General features: G+C 34.9%; 1 protein-coding gene across 5 annotated transcripts in view; it reads left to right on the top strand.

Annotated features, from left to right (window-relative positions):
- Positions 1–16,307, top strand: part of Atp2b1 (ATPase plasma membrane Ca2+ transporting 1) — a 106,638-nt gene that overhangs the window by 32,971 nt on the left and 57,360 nt on the right. For all 5 annotated transcript variants that reach the window (XM_076854932.1, XM_076854930.1, XM_076854928.1 and 2 more), the window contains exon 2: positions 14,575–15,004. In XM_076854932.1, the coding sequence (XP_076711047.1) occupies positions 14,797–15,004 (208 nt within the window). In that variant the 5' untranslated portion in view covers positions 14,575–14,796. The remainder of the gene's footprint in view (positions 1–14,574; positions 15,005–16,307) is intronic.

Below are 16,307 nucleotides of genomic sequence, written 5' to 3'. Positions count from 1 at the left end.
AAGAAGAAAACCAGCTGGAGACACAGAAAGAATGTTCAAGTAGATATAAAACTAGAAATTGCATGTGAAAAGTAAGATAGGAGTGTTTCATGAGATAGGTATCTACCGGTATCAGATAAGAAAGGAATGTAAGCTCATTGGACCCAACTGTTTGTCTTGGAATTAAGGATCAATACAGCAGAGTCAGAATTTTGTCCATTCGCTGTTGCTGTTTTTAAAGATTTCAAAAAGGAAGTGATTTGCTAATGATGATGTCAAAGTGTTTGGGGAGAAAGGGACTGGTTGTCCCTGAAGGAATTTCATGGGACAGGGATTATATTCCTTAGTAGATTCATTGTGGCAAAAAGTAAGATATGGAGACTGAAACCTGACCATGGACTGAGATCTCTGAAACTGTGAGCCAAAATAAACTTCACCTCCTCAAAAGTTGTTCTTTCAGATATTTTGGTCTCAGCAGTGGAAAACTGACTAATACAGTGAGATTGATGTAAACATCAGAATGTCAGTTTATTAATTTATAGATTAAAGAAGTTTTTAGGGAAGACTCTAAAGTCTCGATTAGCACATTATCTTCCCTATTGATTTGCTACTTGGGCCACACATTATAATGAGAAGGTTGCTTAGTAAGCAGAGACCGCTAGTGGTGTGTTTAGAATGTATAATGGAGTCAGGTTTTTCTTAATCTCTCTCAGAGACCAGGTCCCTCATCTGGCCATTGTGGATAATACCACTAGGACCTTGTTTGTAGGGTGTTGGAAGGATTAGATAACATGATCCCTGTAGTGTATATAGTATATTCCTTAGCATATTTATTACCCACAGAGGTGTTCCCCTCTTAGGTCTGATAACTGCCATTAGTGTTTTAATTCTTCACAGTTCAACCTAACATTGAACTTATAACACTCTTCTAAGCACTAACCTGATTTTCTTTTCTTATTCAGATGATCATCCTTTGCTTGTATTTTCAGTGTTGATCAGCCCATTTCTGACTGTTGAATCCTCCCCCAGCCCCCATTGAGTTAAACTTAGTTATTCAGTCTTCCTAATGGTAGCTCTTGAGTCATGGGCTTCATTGTTCTTAGGATACTTGTTTTGAATGTTCAGCTCAGTTCTTTATAGTAAGTTGATCCATATAAAGTTGCCATTATTCTACTGATTTCATCTACAAAAATGGCAGTATCGATTGGCTTAGTTTAATACAGTGATTTTACATTTTATCCCTCCTAGATGATCCCAACATTTCCTTTTAACAGAGACTAAGTCAGTTGATTAGGTGTAAAATGTCTTGGTAAGAATATTGTGGGGACTGTTGTACTGGCATTGTCAGAATTCTTCCATTGCACTAGAATTTCAATGAAATGCTGATAGGCTCAAGCCAATTTTTTAAAAAAGCTTGCACAAATAACATCTAGAGCATTTAGGAAATTAATCTGAATTTGTTCTTTATTTTTTAAATGCATTTATCATTTTTTGGTATTTAGAAAATAATCTGTAGATGGTTGTTGACAGCTCATTGTTTTCTGGTTCTTATCCTTTCATAGTATGTGAATTCTACATGATTGTAATCACTGGATAGATACATTTCTGTTTTCCCTTTGAATATTGTGCCATAGAGTTTTCCAGGTTGGTATTTAGTTTTCCTAATTATTATTCTTAAGTCTCAAAGACTCTTAAACATATAATCATCCAAACATCTAATTTTAATTGTGGGAAGAAAACCTTTTAATCTCTCTGGGGTGTTGCTCTACTATTCTTTTAAAAGTAGACCAATCTAATTTGGAGATCAATTGTTATAAAATTCTAGATGTGTGATACAGCCCTCTTGGCAGTTTAATTCTTAAATGCCCTTCTGAAGTCATTATATATAGAGACATCACATTGAAATGCTGAATTAAATATTTTTCAAATATATATGATGTGCCTTCTATTTTATCAGGTTAATTTAAGCACCATATAATATACCAAATGTGTCAGTTTATTGGAAACTTACAATATGTGATTGCTAATTACAACTGTTAAAATAGTTCTAGTTAATTGAGTCTTTCTTATTAAGCTCAGGTGTTGCCTCAAAGACATTAAGATGAGTCTAAGATATTTCAAGTGTTAATTTCTTTAATCCTATATAAATTATGAGTAGATGGTTTTATCTCTTTTACAAATGAGGAAGCTGAAACGTTGTGTAAATTGCCCAAATTCACTTAGCTAGTATAGAAAGTGTTGGAGTTCCAAGAAGCTATGGATGTAGTATCCTGGTTATAATTCAGGGGTGGAGCAGGTATCCTCTGAAAGAGTCTTTGCTTCTCTGGGATTGCCAGTCTCTCTTGTTAGCCTCTGAGATGAGCCTTACTTACTGAAGGACTATCATTTGTCTTTAATGGTCTCCGCACGTTTTCCAGTTCAGTTTAGTTCCCCAGTGTTGAGAGTTTCTAAGTACTGTTACCACAGTTGTCACTAGTAGACCAAGAGATGAGCTTGACTATCTGCACTCAGACTTTACAGTTCAATAAGGAAGAAAGTTGTGTACACAAGAAATTGCTGTGTGTACTGATTTTCGTATAGAGGCTCCATACTACCCATGTGGAGAAATAGATTAATTCCATTTCTCCTTGTAAAGGGGACATTTTATTTGTTCCTTGAAGGAGAAGTTAATAGAAAGGAAAAGGAAAAGGGAATAGGCCAGCTTTCATAGGGGAAATTCCACTAGTATGATAGTATGAAACTGTTAGTTGAAACTTATCCCCCCAAAAAAAGGAGATGGGGAGTCTGGGGCTTCTCAGAGTTGCACTGGATCAAGTGGATGAGAGGAAGGGTCTTATTTGATATGTGACACCTGTGCTGAGTCCCTCAGTATCTATACTTCTTCTGTTGAACTATTTTATATGTGATCTGTTGAAGACCTCTGAAGGAGGGAATGCTCACAGACTAGGTACTTCCCAGTTTCTATCATCATTCTGAAAATAATCCTCATTATTTTTCTAGTTCATTGCTTATTGCAATTGTTAAGAATTATGATCATTTCAAAAAATGATGCAAAGCTCAGTTTAGTCTTATAAACCGATTTCAATTGTTTTTATTAAAAAGTTAAAAGTTACCAGAAAGAATTAGGCATTTAGGAGCTTTTGAAAATTTCATTTTTCTTCCTCTCATTTCTATATTAATCAAAGGTTTTAGTCATTTTTTTATGTGTGTGCTGTTACTTTAATCTTCTGTTAGGAGAGCTTGAGGGCTTCAAAATAACAGTAATTTTTGCAATTTAAACTTTATTCTTACCCATATATAGTCTAATAATCAGTTAAGCAGTCTGTTAACCTCTTTAGGGGCTATAAAAGGAACTCAAATTGTGGCTACTGCCCTGCACTCAGAAAGCTTAGGTTGTATTTTAAGAGATGATTAACTTTGAAGAAGCCCTTCAGAGATAAGTGTGTGTATCAGGCTCCCCCTGCATTGTTCTCCTGGGATTGGCCATATCAAACCATGAGCCCTTCCCACCCCTGCATCATAGTTGAAGCTACATACAGTTTTACACTTTGTCTTTTGCATGTTCACCGTTCCTGTTGTGATTTTCTCCACAATGCTTTTTCTCTCATTTAGACTGTAAAGTCTTTGAAGAGAGAGCCTTGGACTTAATCACATGTCTTTGTGAATGGTAGAAACTTTGGAGAAGGAAAAACAGATTTAGGAGAGAGCGAGCGAAAAGTTAAATGTTGGTGATGGCATTTGAAGTAGTGCAGATTTTTCCAGTGGAGATGTCCACTGACAGTTGTAACGCGGTTTGGAGTTGTATCAAGGTGGTAGATGTAAGTCATGATGTGATGTGAGTTGCCAAGAAAATATTATAGGGAAGAGAGACCTGTAAATAGATCCCTGAGTGATACCCTCATTTAGGATGTGGTAAAGATTTTAAAAGTCACCAAATATGGGCAGAGGAGGAGGATTGGTGAGTGAAAACTAAGTAAGAAATGCAGGGGATAGAAGGGGAGACTACCAACACCACAGAAGTATGGAGGATGAGACTTGGTCTTCTGTGGAGTTGAATGCCTCTGAATATTGGCTAGGCTAAGTGAGGGAGCCAAGAGAAAGAGGATTCAGGTGGTGGTGGCTTATATTGACAATTAAGGAAATAAGATTTTGGAGCAGACATGAGTACTAGGTTGAGACAAAAGCTTGGGTAATTTAAGACAGACTTGGAATTGAAAGAGGAACATTCTGGGAAATTAAGAGATGTGTCAGTAGATCATATATGACTGAGAAAAATGTTTATAATGAAACTAAGAACTCGGTTTTTTAAAATTTTACCAGCATTACTCAGCCAGATGGTTTGTCTACTCAAGGGTAGCTAATTAACCAGATGGATGTAGTAGGAGGATAAAGAACAAGTCAGACATAAAGACCATTGGGAAGTTAGCTCTTAAGGGAGGCAAGTATTGATTAGAAGGGACCTTGCATGCCTTTGAGGCCGAAGGTCAGAATGTGTTCATAGAACTCAGTATAAGTTAAGGGAGGTAAGTTATAATAGAGAGGAAGTCTTGAAAATAGAACAGTTTCAGGTGATGATGACTTTAATATGTGGCTCTGACTTGAACAGCAGTTATGAAGTATACATCAAAGTCTTAAGATGAAGGTTATGAATATATGAAACCAGAATTCAAAAGTTCATCAACATGATGTGATAGAGTGGGTTACAGTTCAACACATATCTAATGTCCATATTCTTTATACTTTATTGAACTCACCATAAATCAAATTTGTGCTTGACATCTTTTTAAAATACAGCTTACCTTATTTTTCATCCAGATTACTTGAATGTATCACAAAAATGAGAATTAATTTACTGAGCTAATCTTTCATAACTACAGCTGGAAATTGCAAAAAAAATCAGTTATCAAATAACATAGATAAAATGGAGATAAAAAAATGGGAAATCATTTTATGCTTAGTTCTGTAATCAGTTGTTATAATACTAGAATAAATTTTTGCAATCTAGAGTTTTTAATTAATAAAACAGAAAGCTCTTGTTAACTTACAGATAAGATTTATGCCTCCCTCAACATTGCCAACTTTATTTTTGTGAGATTGTTCAGTGACATAATGAGCATCCTGTTTCCTTAAGTATTTAAGTGTAGGTTCTTGTGAATTGACAGGATAGAAACTCTTAAGAACTGAGTAGGCCGACCAAGCAGCTGGTGTGACATTCAAGTGTTCATGTTGCCTTCTAGCTCCTGAACAGAAGGAAAAAAAAAAAAAATCACTGTTTTAATTTAGAAATCTCTTCTTTGACTATAGCTGAAAATTTCAACCTCAGTGAAACTAGAAAATGATAGAACATTTGGTTCTCATATTTAACTGGAGCTATAGTATGTTCTTATATTTGGTAAATTGCACAGGGTTATATAAAATTAACTTTCCTTATTTTTGTGCTTTTCAAAAGCTTACTTTTAACTATGAAGCTTACTGTAAGAATGAAAGGTTTCTAAAATACTTAAGTAAAACAATAGAATAGGAGAAAAAAATGCAGTTTTATTTTGGGGGTAGGAAAGTAGGAGGAGGCAGGTATCTAAATTATATAGTTCTCTTTTAAATTTGTTATAATTAATACTTTCAGGTGTTTAAGTTAATTTAATGTGTGTCCTAAATGTATCAATGTGAGTTTTCACCTTTTTACTTTGAATGAAGGAAATTATTTATAGTATTTGTGGAATTATAAGGTTTCAGTAGAAAAAGGTCAATATACTTGGTATTAAAAACCAAAGCAGTTAAAAGAACCAGCTTACAGAATATTTTTAGAAAATGGTCTGTTTTCAATTATCCATGCAAATTAAGAAAAGCATAATAAAAGAACCATGAGTAATTTGTTTGTATTTTCATCAGGAAATTTTAGATCAGGCATGACAGTTCAACAATTTGTTCCTTAGTCAAAGTCCAGGGCACCTACGATAGTGATTCTCCAGACCAGTAGCATCAGCATCCCTATCATCTGAAAAGTTGTTAGAAATGTAAAGTCTCACACTGTGCCCAGATCAACAGAAGAGATTTCTGAGATGTAGCCCAGCAGTCTGTGTTTTAAGGAGCCCTTCAGATGATGTTGTTGCACACTAAAGTTTGAAAACCACTAATCTGTAGTTATGTAGAATTAACTTTTAAATTTATCTTGGTTTGGGTAAATTAAGAAGGATTATGGTTTTTTGACTCGAAGTAAGTACAACATTGCAAAATTGGACCAGTATCCTAAGGAGATACAAGAAGCATTATAAGATGGTACCAACTAACCTGTCCATAAGGCAAACATGTCTAAAGTTAGCTTCACGATATCTGTGTTTGGGATCATTCATATTAAAAATTTATCATGTATTCTGCCTAATTAGTATTTTGTTGGCATAAACAAATAATCTGTGCTGGAAATGACAGTTATCAAAAGCCCCAGGGAGGATGAATCACCAATTTATAAAACCTGTTCTTCTTCGGTATGGCATATTCCTTTATAGACTAAAGGTTATGGGAATGGGAGCTGCATTTGGGCTTGGAATAAGGCGACTGAGTCATTTTTTTCACACTTTCACTGAGCCAGACTGCTATAGTGTGGTTCCATCATCTTAATTGAATTGTGAAATTCTGAAATATGAGAAAAACAAACAAAAAAACCATAAATAAGCCTTGTAAATGCACATGCAAATAATTTGTTATTATCTGTAAACCAGTCTCATTTTCTCTGACTAAAACCAGATGAAAACAATTATGATAAAGATTACTCTGCCACCCAGCCCCTCCCCACTGAGTCCCTTGACAGTTCTTCCAGAAGTGGAACAACAATAGAAAGTGAGAACAAGCAGCCAGAGATGGCAATGTGGTGAGAACAAGAGTGGAGCCATGGAGGACCATTCTCACAGGGGAACATTGCAAGAGTGGGGGAGTAATCAGGAGTAGCAGACGTTGCCAGTGGGCCAGATAAGGACTAAATGGCATTAGTTAAATTTAAGAACAACAGTGGTCCTTGGTTACCTAGGAATGGTTGCAGTAAATAGCCAAGGAGAAGCTCAGTTGAAATGGGTTGACCTCTAAGTAGCAGATGAAGAAACAAAATTTCAGAGAAGACGATAGCTAGGTGTGAGGTTGAGGGTTTTCTTACCAAATGCCTTTATGGGTAAGATTTTTGTTTCTTTGTCATTTATTGATTTGGCATATTTTTATTTTGCATGGGTAATCCTAACAAATTACTTCCCAAATAAACATGTCATTTCTTCCAGGCTTTATGAAATATTGAAATTCAGTATTATTTTGCATACCCTTGTGGATCTAGAATGACTCTGGTTAAAAACCATGGCTATGCAAGAGTGTATAATTCATTTGAAAATCTGAAATAGCTTTTAACTTCTGTTGTCTAAAAGGATTTAGAGGAAGGTTAAGTTGATCTTGTATACCAGGGTAATTTGAAAACTCTTTAAAAGCTGATGTTCTCTGAACTCATCTAACACAGTTAGCATATTACTTTAAGCATGTTATAAGGTTGTGTTTTGCTCTGCTATTTGAATTGTCATTGCTTCTGTTGCAAAGCCTCTTTTTAAAATTGATTATAGCTTAAGATTCAAATGAGCATTTTTGTTCAGTAAATACTGAGCCTCTACTGTGTACCAGACAGTGCTGGGGGTTAAAAATGAATGGCACAAATCCCTACCTTGTGTTCAGAGTTCTTTGGGAAGACAGAAAGGGAGGTAAACAAATCCTTGCAGCTATGTGATAAAAACTGTAACAGAAGAGCAAATTAATGCCTCCCCTATTTCCTACTCTGAGAGATTTGTTAAAGTCGTCATATCAAATTTGTAACTGACAGGAGCTATAACTTGCCCTTTAAAGTAGTGTATTTAGTCTGTGCCTTTTGAAGAATCTACTAGATGATCAGTAAATTACTAGGGGAGTGGAACTAATTGTAGTCAACACAGACACAGGATGGTATTTATGAAACGTTTGAGATTAACAAACCAGGCATTGTAATCAATGCTTATTGTCTGCTGTAACACATCTGTGAAGTTGAAATTCTGTTTAGTAAACTTATTCGTTTATGTGTATATTATTCATTGTTCATCTGACGTGAGTTACTTTAACAAAGCTATATAGCATTTATATGCCCCCCCCTTGGTTTCTTCTAAGTGTTTTAATGAAATAATCTGAATATACCAAAACTTCATACAATAAACTCCCCACCATTTATGATCTTCAAGTGTCTACTCTTTGATATGTATAGTATCTATCATTTTACACTTTCCACTATTGCACTCTAATAGTTCACAGTAACTTACCATTTCTTACTAAGAATTATTTTAATTGTTGGAAGACTTCAAGTTTTCAGTGTGTGAATCAGGTCAAAGTTTATTTTTTTGCCCCTGCTAAAAATGACTCTGTAAGATGACTGAAAGATCATAGCTCTTCTTGCTAAAATAGGAGATTGCTCAGGCATGGTTTTGCCTTGAAGTAGTTTTTCAGTCTAATAGGCATTAAATTTAGGTTCAGTTATGTAGCAGTTGTATTATCTGTGCTAGTTGGCTTTTTGTTGCTCTGACAAATACCTGAGGAAAACAATTTAGAGGAGGAAAGATTTATTTTGGCTTATAGTCAAACGGCTTCCACAGCGTTCTGGCTATATTGCTCTGGAACTGAAGTGAGGCAAAACATGGTGGAAGGGCATGGTAGAGGAAAACTCTTAGCTCGTGGCACCAGAGAAGGAGAGAGAGGAAGGGTCAGGGTTAGGGATAGGAAATACCTTTCCAGAACATTCCCCAGTGATTTACTCCCTCCAAGTAGGACACATTTCCCACAGCCTCCAGCACCTCCCAGTAGTACATTCAGTGATCAGTGAATTAATCAATCTACTGGTGGCGTCAGAACCCTCATGATCCAATCACTTCCCCAAATTCCCATTTCTGAACATTGCTACTACATTGGGGACCAGGTTTTTTGGGGACACTGTATCCAAACCATAACATTATTCATTTAAATAAGTGGTAAGTTTGGGGTTGTTTACCTGACTTGTCAGCACTACTGGTATCTAGGAGGGTTGGATGGAGCAGGGCTGGATGAAGTACTTTATGAAGTAGTTCTCACTTAATCAAATGCCAATGGCAGCCACATGAAGAACAGCTATAAAGGTTAGTTATCCTTCTTCCTATAACTGCCTGGCTAGTTGCAGAGGAAGTGAAATTTATTTTATGTTAAAGGAACATACACACACACGTTCACACACAAGAAAATCTAGGTCTTTCAAGTGTTCTTTAAAAAATTATTTTTAGTTCTTTGTCAGTTTTTTGGTGCATTTAATTATTAGGATGTCAGTGCCCATTTTGAAGTACAATACATTTCCCTGATAATAGGAGCCTCCATAAGACCTGCACAGGGTTATGAATTATCTCATAATTTAACCATTGTTGGTCATTTACTCTTGTTTTTAATGATTCTGTGAGTGTTTAATACTTGTTTTCTTTTATTGTAATCATCTTTGTCCTTTTTAGAAATAGATGATTATAAGTGTTTGTTTTCAGTGACTATAAAATGAGCAATTGGACTTGATCTCCATTATCTCTTTTAGTTGTTAAATACTAGGATTCTTTTCTTTTTATTACTTAGAACAATGAAGGCTTTTAAAATTTTATTTATACTTTGTATTTATTTTGATTTTAATTGAGTAACTTTTATAAAATTCAGTACTTTGCATAATCACTCCAAAAACTTTGTGATTACTCTGATTATGTTGCTACTTTAATATAAGCATGATGCTGCTAATTAATACCAATAGAATACATATTTAGCTTGGAGTGAATTGAACCTTGGTCTTTGCATACAGGCTGTTGCACCTCTTGTGTATCATATTTATACAGTTATATTTTTTTTCATTAAATATAGGAGCCATACTTTTGTTCCAATTACATTTAGCCTCACTTCCATCTGTCTATCTTATCCTGTCATCTAACATATTTGCTGATTTATCCAGCTTTGAGTCATTTATAGATTGGATAAATACAATTTCTATGTCTCCAAATCACTAATAAATGTTTAGAATCAATCAGGAATTGAGTGCTAAACAATGCATTTAAAAACAAAAACATTTCCTTCCAGGTTTTTCCTTTTGTTACTAATGTTTTTAGTTGTGTTAGCATATATTTTCTCGCTTTCCTGCCAGAATCTTGTTTATTATTTCATATTTCACCCAGCTCCATATTTTACCCCATAATTAATTAATTACCCTATACTTCTTTTAGTTTTTGTGTTTTTTTTTTTTTTGTTTTGTTTTTTGTTTTTGGTTATCATGTTGAGTCTAGATAACATTCATGCAACTTTTCCAAGATAAGTCAAGTGGTTTTGTGAAAGAAGAAATTGAAATTGTATTATTAACACAGCTCTTATGAGTGCCACTCATTACTAGGCTCTCACAATCATCCTTTTATCTTCTTTTAAGACCCTGCCCATTCTTAAGAAAGCTTTTGTATCAATAGGGATTTACCTTATTCCCTGTCTTAAGATCATAGCCATTTTTGCCCAACTCCGGTTTTCAACTTCCTCTTTTCTTTGCATATGTTCTCAAAAACTGACAACTAATTTGATCAGTGATGTTATTTATCCTGGGATATATTTTGTAGACTAAGAGTACATAGAGTAGTTGTGTGCTTTCTTTAAATTCCCCCTCTTCTGTGCTTCCACTTAATGTGTTTTCCCCCACTTAAGATTTTCAAATGGAAGACTTAAAGAAAATTAAATAACAAAGACAATTAAAATAGATACTCTACTTATTATTTTATCTCATTCCAAATAGTGGAATTGCTCTTGCTTGTCATTTTGTAGCAAACAAGTAAAAAGCACAACTTTTTTCTTGTCCTCCACATGTTTGTCAGTGGGACATATGAATGAAATAGTAGTTTAAGAAGCAAATGGTAGAAGAGAGATGTGATAGACAATGAAGAAACTGATACAACCTGATATATAATTTGTTGGTAATTGGTAATTCAAATAGTATACTTTTTGAAAAGTGGCTTATTCTCAAATTGGTTGCTTTTCCCTGGACATCCTTTTCTTACACTGGGAAAATTGAACATGATTGGTAATCATGTGCTTATCAAAGCTGTGGGTTGTAGAGTGTTGGAAAACTAAATCTTTAGGATAGGACCAATCTTAGTCATTGAATGACCCAGAGACTCAAATGATACCACAAGCACATGCCTCCCTCGTTTGGTGTGTGTGTGTGTGTGTGTGTGTGTGTGTGTGTGTGTGTGTGTGTGTCCGTTCATCCATCCATCCCTTTCCTACATGCTTTGTTCTCTACTGGATCCATTTCCAGAGACTTTCCCCTGTGGAACAAAATGGCTACAATTATACCTCATGTTTTTCTCAGATTTACCTTCAGTAAGAAGAAATGTGTTTCTGCTGTGAAGTCACAGCGAAAGAAAGTCGAGCTGCTACTCATTGACCCTTTTAGGGTCACATTCAAATTCCTGAACCAGTGAAATATGGCTGGGGGCAATATGGATTCCCACTCAGATTTACTGACCATTGGGCAAGGGCAGATCTCTAAATACGAAGTAAGGCTGTTACTGAAAAATGGGGAAAAGGATGTTGAAGTGGCAAATATTCATAACCATACCCCTTTAGTACCAGTTTGATTAAGTAGGTACATTTGGGATTATTTGACTGTTTTTTTTTTACCTATAGAAACTTCCATTATGACACTTCCATTATAAGTGTGAAGACTTAATGTGGAGGCATTATTCATAGGAGGAACATGGCTATTTTGTTAAAAATATAGTTTCAACTCCTACTTCTATTATATATTCTTCTTGTTGAGGACTGTAAGGATATCCAAGAATTTTCTTCTCCTATTTGAATTATATCAGAAGAAAAATGATTGGTACATAGGAATAGGAAAAAAAATTAATTTTATTGCTGAGCAAAGGTGAAATGGAGGACTTGTTTTTTGTGTAACAACTGTGAGGTTCTAATATTGAAACAGACATAACTAGATATTTATTTCCTCCCACTCCAGGCACTTTGAACAATAGTAGTAGTTTTAACATGAGGATCTTCCCCTTTAATATTAGAATGCATCGTTGAGTCCTGCAGGTATATGGCCCCAAAAGAAAGCAGAGAGGTGAAAAGCTACTGCATAACATTTGGTTTTCTGGGAAAATCTTCTGTCAGGCAGGACATTTCACCTCAGGAGTAACTGGTGGGGTAGCAGGCCAGGAGTTATTGAGAAATTTTTTTTAATGAAAACCAGAAGACAGATGGACATCCTTCCCTTCAACACAAGACTTAAGAATCTTATTTCATCTGTTATTTCATCTGTTACTCAAATAAAAATCTATTTGGGGGTTGGTATTATGTTCAGGCCAATAAATTTTGGGTATGGAGACTTAAGGATGTCTATCAAATAACCACCCTCTCTAGTTTTTGAAATTAGGTTATTATAATAATTGATGTGTGTGTAGGAGGGAACACTTTTTGCCTCGGAGATGAGTAAAACTGGTAATAATTGGGCGAGAATAAGGGTTTGTGAAGTAGGAGGAAGCACACAAAAAAGAAAATGTCTTAAGAGAATCCATTACTATCACATTCTTGCAAATTTAACCCAAGGCATCCAAACTTTCCTCAACCAGTCATCTTCAGGTCATTGGTGTGAACCCAAGTTTTTATTAATTCTTCAATCCAATAGTTCTCACAGTGTACTCCGGAGATGGATAGCATTAACATTGCCTGGAAACTTGATTGAAATGCAAATTATGGAGCTCCTTCTTAATCCTACTGAATTTAAAACTCTGGAGGTGGGGCCCAGCAATTTGTGTTTTAACCCGTCTTCCAGGTGACTTTGGTACATGCTGAAGTATGTGGACCACATATCATGATTTTAAAGCATCCTCATAATAGTTGAATACCTAAAGATTAATTTCATTTGGAAGTATGTTTTTGAGTTCCTTATTATCATCTTATTAAATATTTTGGGAAGGAACAGGTGGATTGCTTGGAGATGTAGAAAATTTGAATCAGTAAACCATATCTTGGCCTTAAATGCCAAACACCCAGGAGTGATTGAACTGCATTTTCCTCTTGTAGGTTCAGATAGTATCACGGAACCTATTTAAAAAGCTAAATGTAGTAGCAAAATGCACAAGGGATTTGATGTAGGAGACTTCAGAATAAGAACGAACCTGGGGAGAAGTGGTTATAATTTGTATAGAGGGACTTGAAGATCAGGAAGACAAAGGACTGTATAGAAGAAGTATTTTCAAAGGTAGAATTAACCAAACTTAGTAACTGAACCTGGAGAGGATGGAATCAAGTATAAGATTTCAAGCCTAGGTGATTAGGGTGATGGTGATTGTGGAAAGAAGTTTATTAGGAAATATAATGAATCCAATCTTTGACTTGTTCACTTTGAGGTGATTGTTTAAAGGATATATATGGAAAAAGAAGAATCTTTAGATAGGTCTTTAAGTAAGTTAGAATCTAAGAGGAGATAGAATTATGGTGAAGAAATTGAAGCACTGCATTCTTTTGTTTCTCAGACTTTCATTTTCTACCATGGTCTGGCACAGTTCTGGGTTCTGAGAATATAGTGACGAACAAACCCTACCCTCAGCTAATATTGTAGGTGGAGGTAGAAGCAAATGAACAGGATTATTTCAGATAAAACAGAAAAGACTAAAGAGTAGAGAATTCTTTAACTAGGAAGTCATAAGAAGACTTGAACTCGTATGGTGGTACATGACTATAATCCCAGCAGCTCAGAAGGCTGAGGCAGGAGGATCGTGGGTTCAAACCTAGCCTCATCAATTTTGTAAGACTGTAAGCAACCTAGTGAGACCTTTCTTTAAAAAAAAAATAAATAAAAGAGAGAGAGAGAGAGAGAGAGACCTGAGGTGGTGACCTGTGCCATTAAATCATGTGGAAGATAGTTTTATTTTGGAAAGTCAGAAGATGGTAGAGTGGCAGAGTAGCCAAGGAGAACTGCAAAACTGTATTAAAGGGTTCATTGTTGTTGTTGTTTTTTTTTTTTTTTTTTTGACCTTTCAGAGGCTGTTCCATGTGAAAGATTTAGAGAGATGGCTCCATGTATGAAAAGGAAAGTAGAATTAAAAATAGTTGGCACTCAAATATTTCAGCCATTTGTTGTGCAGAAAACTCAATTTCATAGGGCCTTAACCCTTCTTAGGAGAGTACAGAGTAGTAACACCTCCCAGGTTTAAATTGTGATGATCAAATGAGAGAATTAATCTTATTTTGTCAACCATAGTGTTTGGAACTAAGTATTTCAGCAATAGCTGTTATTAACAGTAACACTGAAAAAGGAAATTTGGTTATGGGAAAAGCAGTTTAATTTAATGATGAGATCGGATGTCTTTTGATATATGATTTTATTTAGAAGTCATATTTGGATCTTTTATCATGCATGAAAATTTTAAAGGTATGAAACCACAGTTCACAAATATTTTATAAGCAAACAATGTACCATGATTAGCTACCTGATGGCATTTAGAAAGTGTGCTTATGTGCATTACACTGTAGGATGGATCTTACTAAATTTTACATATTTTATTGCAGATGTGTACATCTCATGATTGATGTGAAGAAATGAGTCATGGACCAAAGGTCAAGATACTTCTCTGGGAAATGTTGCTGCTGATGCTGCTTTACAAAGTCACACAATGAAGTGTTTGGTTTAAGAAAGATTTTCATATTTGAAAGATTTTCATCTTGGAAATATATCAAGTGAAAATTAGATTTTTTTGGGAAACATTTTCCTCCTAATAAATTATACTTGTAATGGGCGACATGGCAAACAACTCAGTTGCATATAGTGGTGTGAAAAACTCTTTGAAAGAAGTTAATCATGATGGAGACTTTGGAATTACGCTCGCAGAGCTGCGGGCTCTCATGGAGCTCAGGTCCACAGATGCATTACGAAAAATACAGGAAAGTTATGGAGATGTCTATGGAATTTGCGCCAAGTTGAAAACATCTCCTAATGAAGGTGAGTTTTATTTTGTTTTTAGTCCTTTGTGCAGAGAGTGCTATATATTTGACTCATAAAAACATGTTTATATTGGTTTATATTTTCTTGGCTATTATGTGACCATGCCATAATTGTAGTGATGTTAAAAATAGGTTGGTTAGTTACCTGATTGGTACAGTTAAAGTTAAATTTAGACCAAGAAAGAATGTTATAGAATAATTACACATTTCAGATTAGTGGGATAAAATAGTTTGTCCCGCTGTATGTATTATTGCTGCCTGTTTACAATAACAAGATTGTCTTTCCATTCGAGCTGTAGAGGATGGAAGCAAGCTTGGTAGCCCCCAGGGGATTCAGTGGAAATAAACCCTGCTCACTATTCTTCATTTTGCCAGGTGGTTTAAAATAGTTGTCTTTGCCAGTAGCTGACCAAGTCCTTTTCAACTTACAGGGCATAATCTAGACTTTAATTATTAGTTCAGGAGGTCCTAAAGCAAAGCTTGTAGTTTAGATGGCATATAGTTTTTCACTTAGCAGACATTTCTTTGATTAAAAATAGTTTTCAAACTTTGGACTGAATTGAATTTTCCCTCATTCAAAGAAGCTTTTGGTTTCATAATTCTTGATTTGTCGGAAGTTTCCTTTTGAAATCAAGAAGGGAAAATTTATTGTAACTTCATTGCATTATGGTCTTTGAAATGATTTGAAAAGATGATTTTTGATAACATTGATCATGTTGAACATAAAATTTACGTTAGGAAATTTCAAGAAGACATTTAAACATTGCGAAGGTGAGAGTAGAGGGAACATATGAGGATGAATGTTTGGTAATTATAATTTATTTTAGTAAAGATGGGGAATTATTACTGTAATATATTAAGTTAGTATATTTTCCAAAGTCACTTCTAGAGAAATATGCAAAAGTGCTTTTCTTAACATATTTTCTGAAACATGCCACATTGCTGCTCATGATAATATTTAACATAATAACAAAAAGTAATTTTCCAATATTAGAATTTTAAATCACACCAAATATTTTTGAACGTTCATGTAATTTTCTACTGTATCAATAAATAGTTCCTTTGATTTCTCTGAAGTAGTATAACTTAGAAAAACTCAGTGTCAGTATTCACTCATATCCTAAAAAGCCTTCTTCAGATACTTGGTGTATCCTCTTTTTCTATAAGACCTGTTAAATTTAAGCTAAACCTAAATTGATGAATGCTTCATGATCACCAGATTAACAGGTGATGTTAATATTAAAGAGTCCTCAGTATGACAACAGTTTGTTCATAAAAGCCTCGTTGAGCTCCAGTTTTCA

The sequence above is a fragment of the Callospermophilus lateralis genome, chromosome 4 (genome assembly GCF_048772815.1).
Source record: "Callospermophilus lateralis isolate mCalLat2 chromosome 4, mCalLat2.hap1, whole genome shotgun sequence".
Classification (NCBI taxonomy): domain Eukaryota; kingdom Metazoa; phylum Chordata; class Mammalia; order Rodentia; family Sciuridae; genus Callospermophilus; species Callospermophilus lateralis.
Note: the sequence above shows the minus strand (reverse complement) of the source record. Positions and strands in the feature narration are given on the sequence as shown.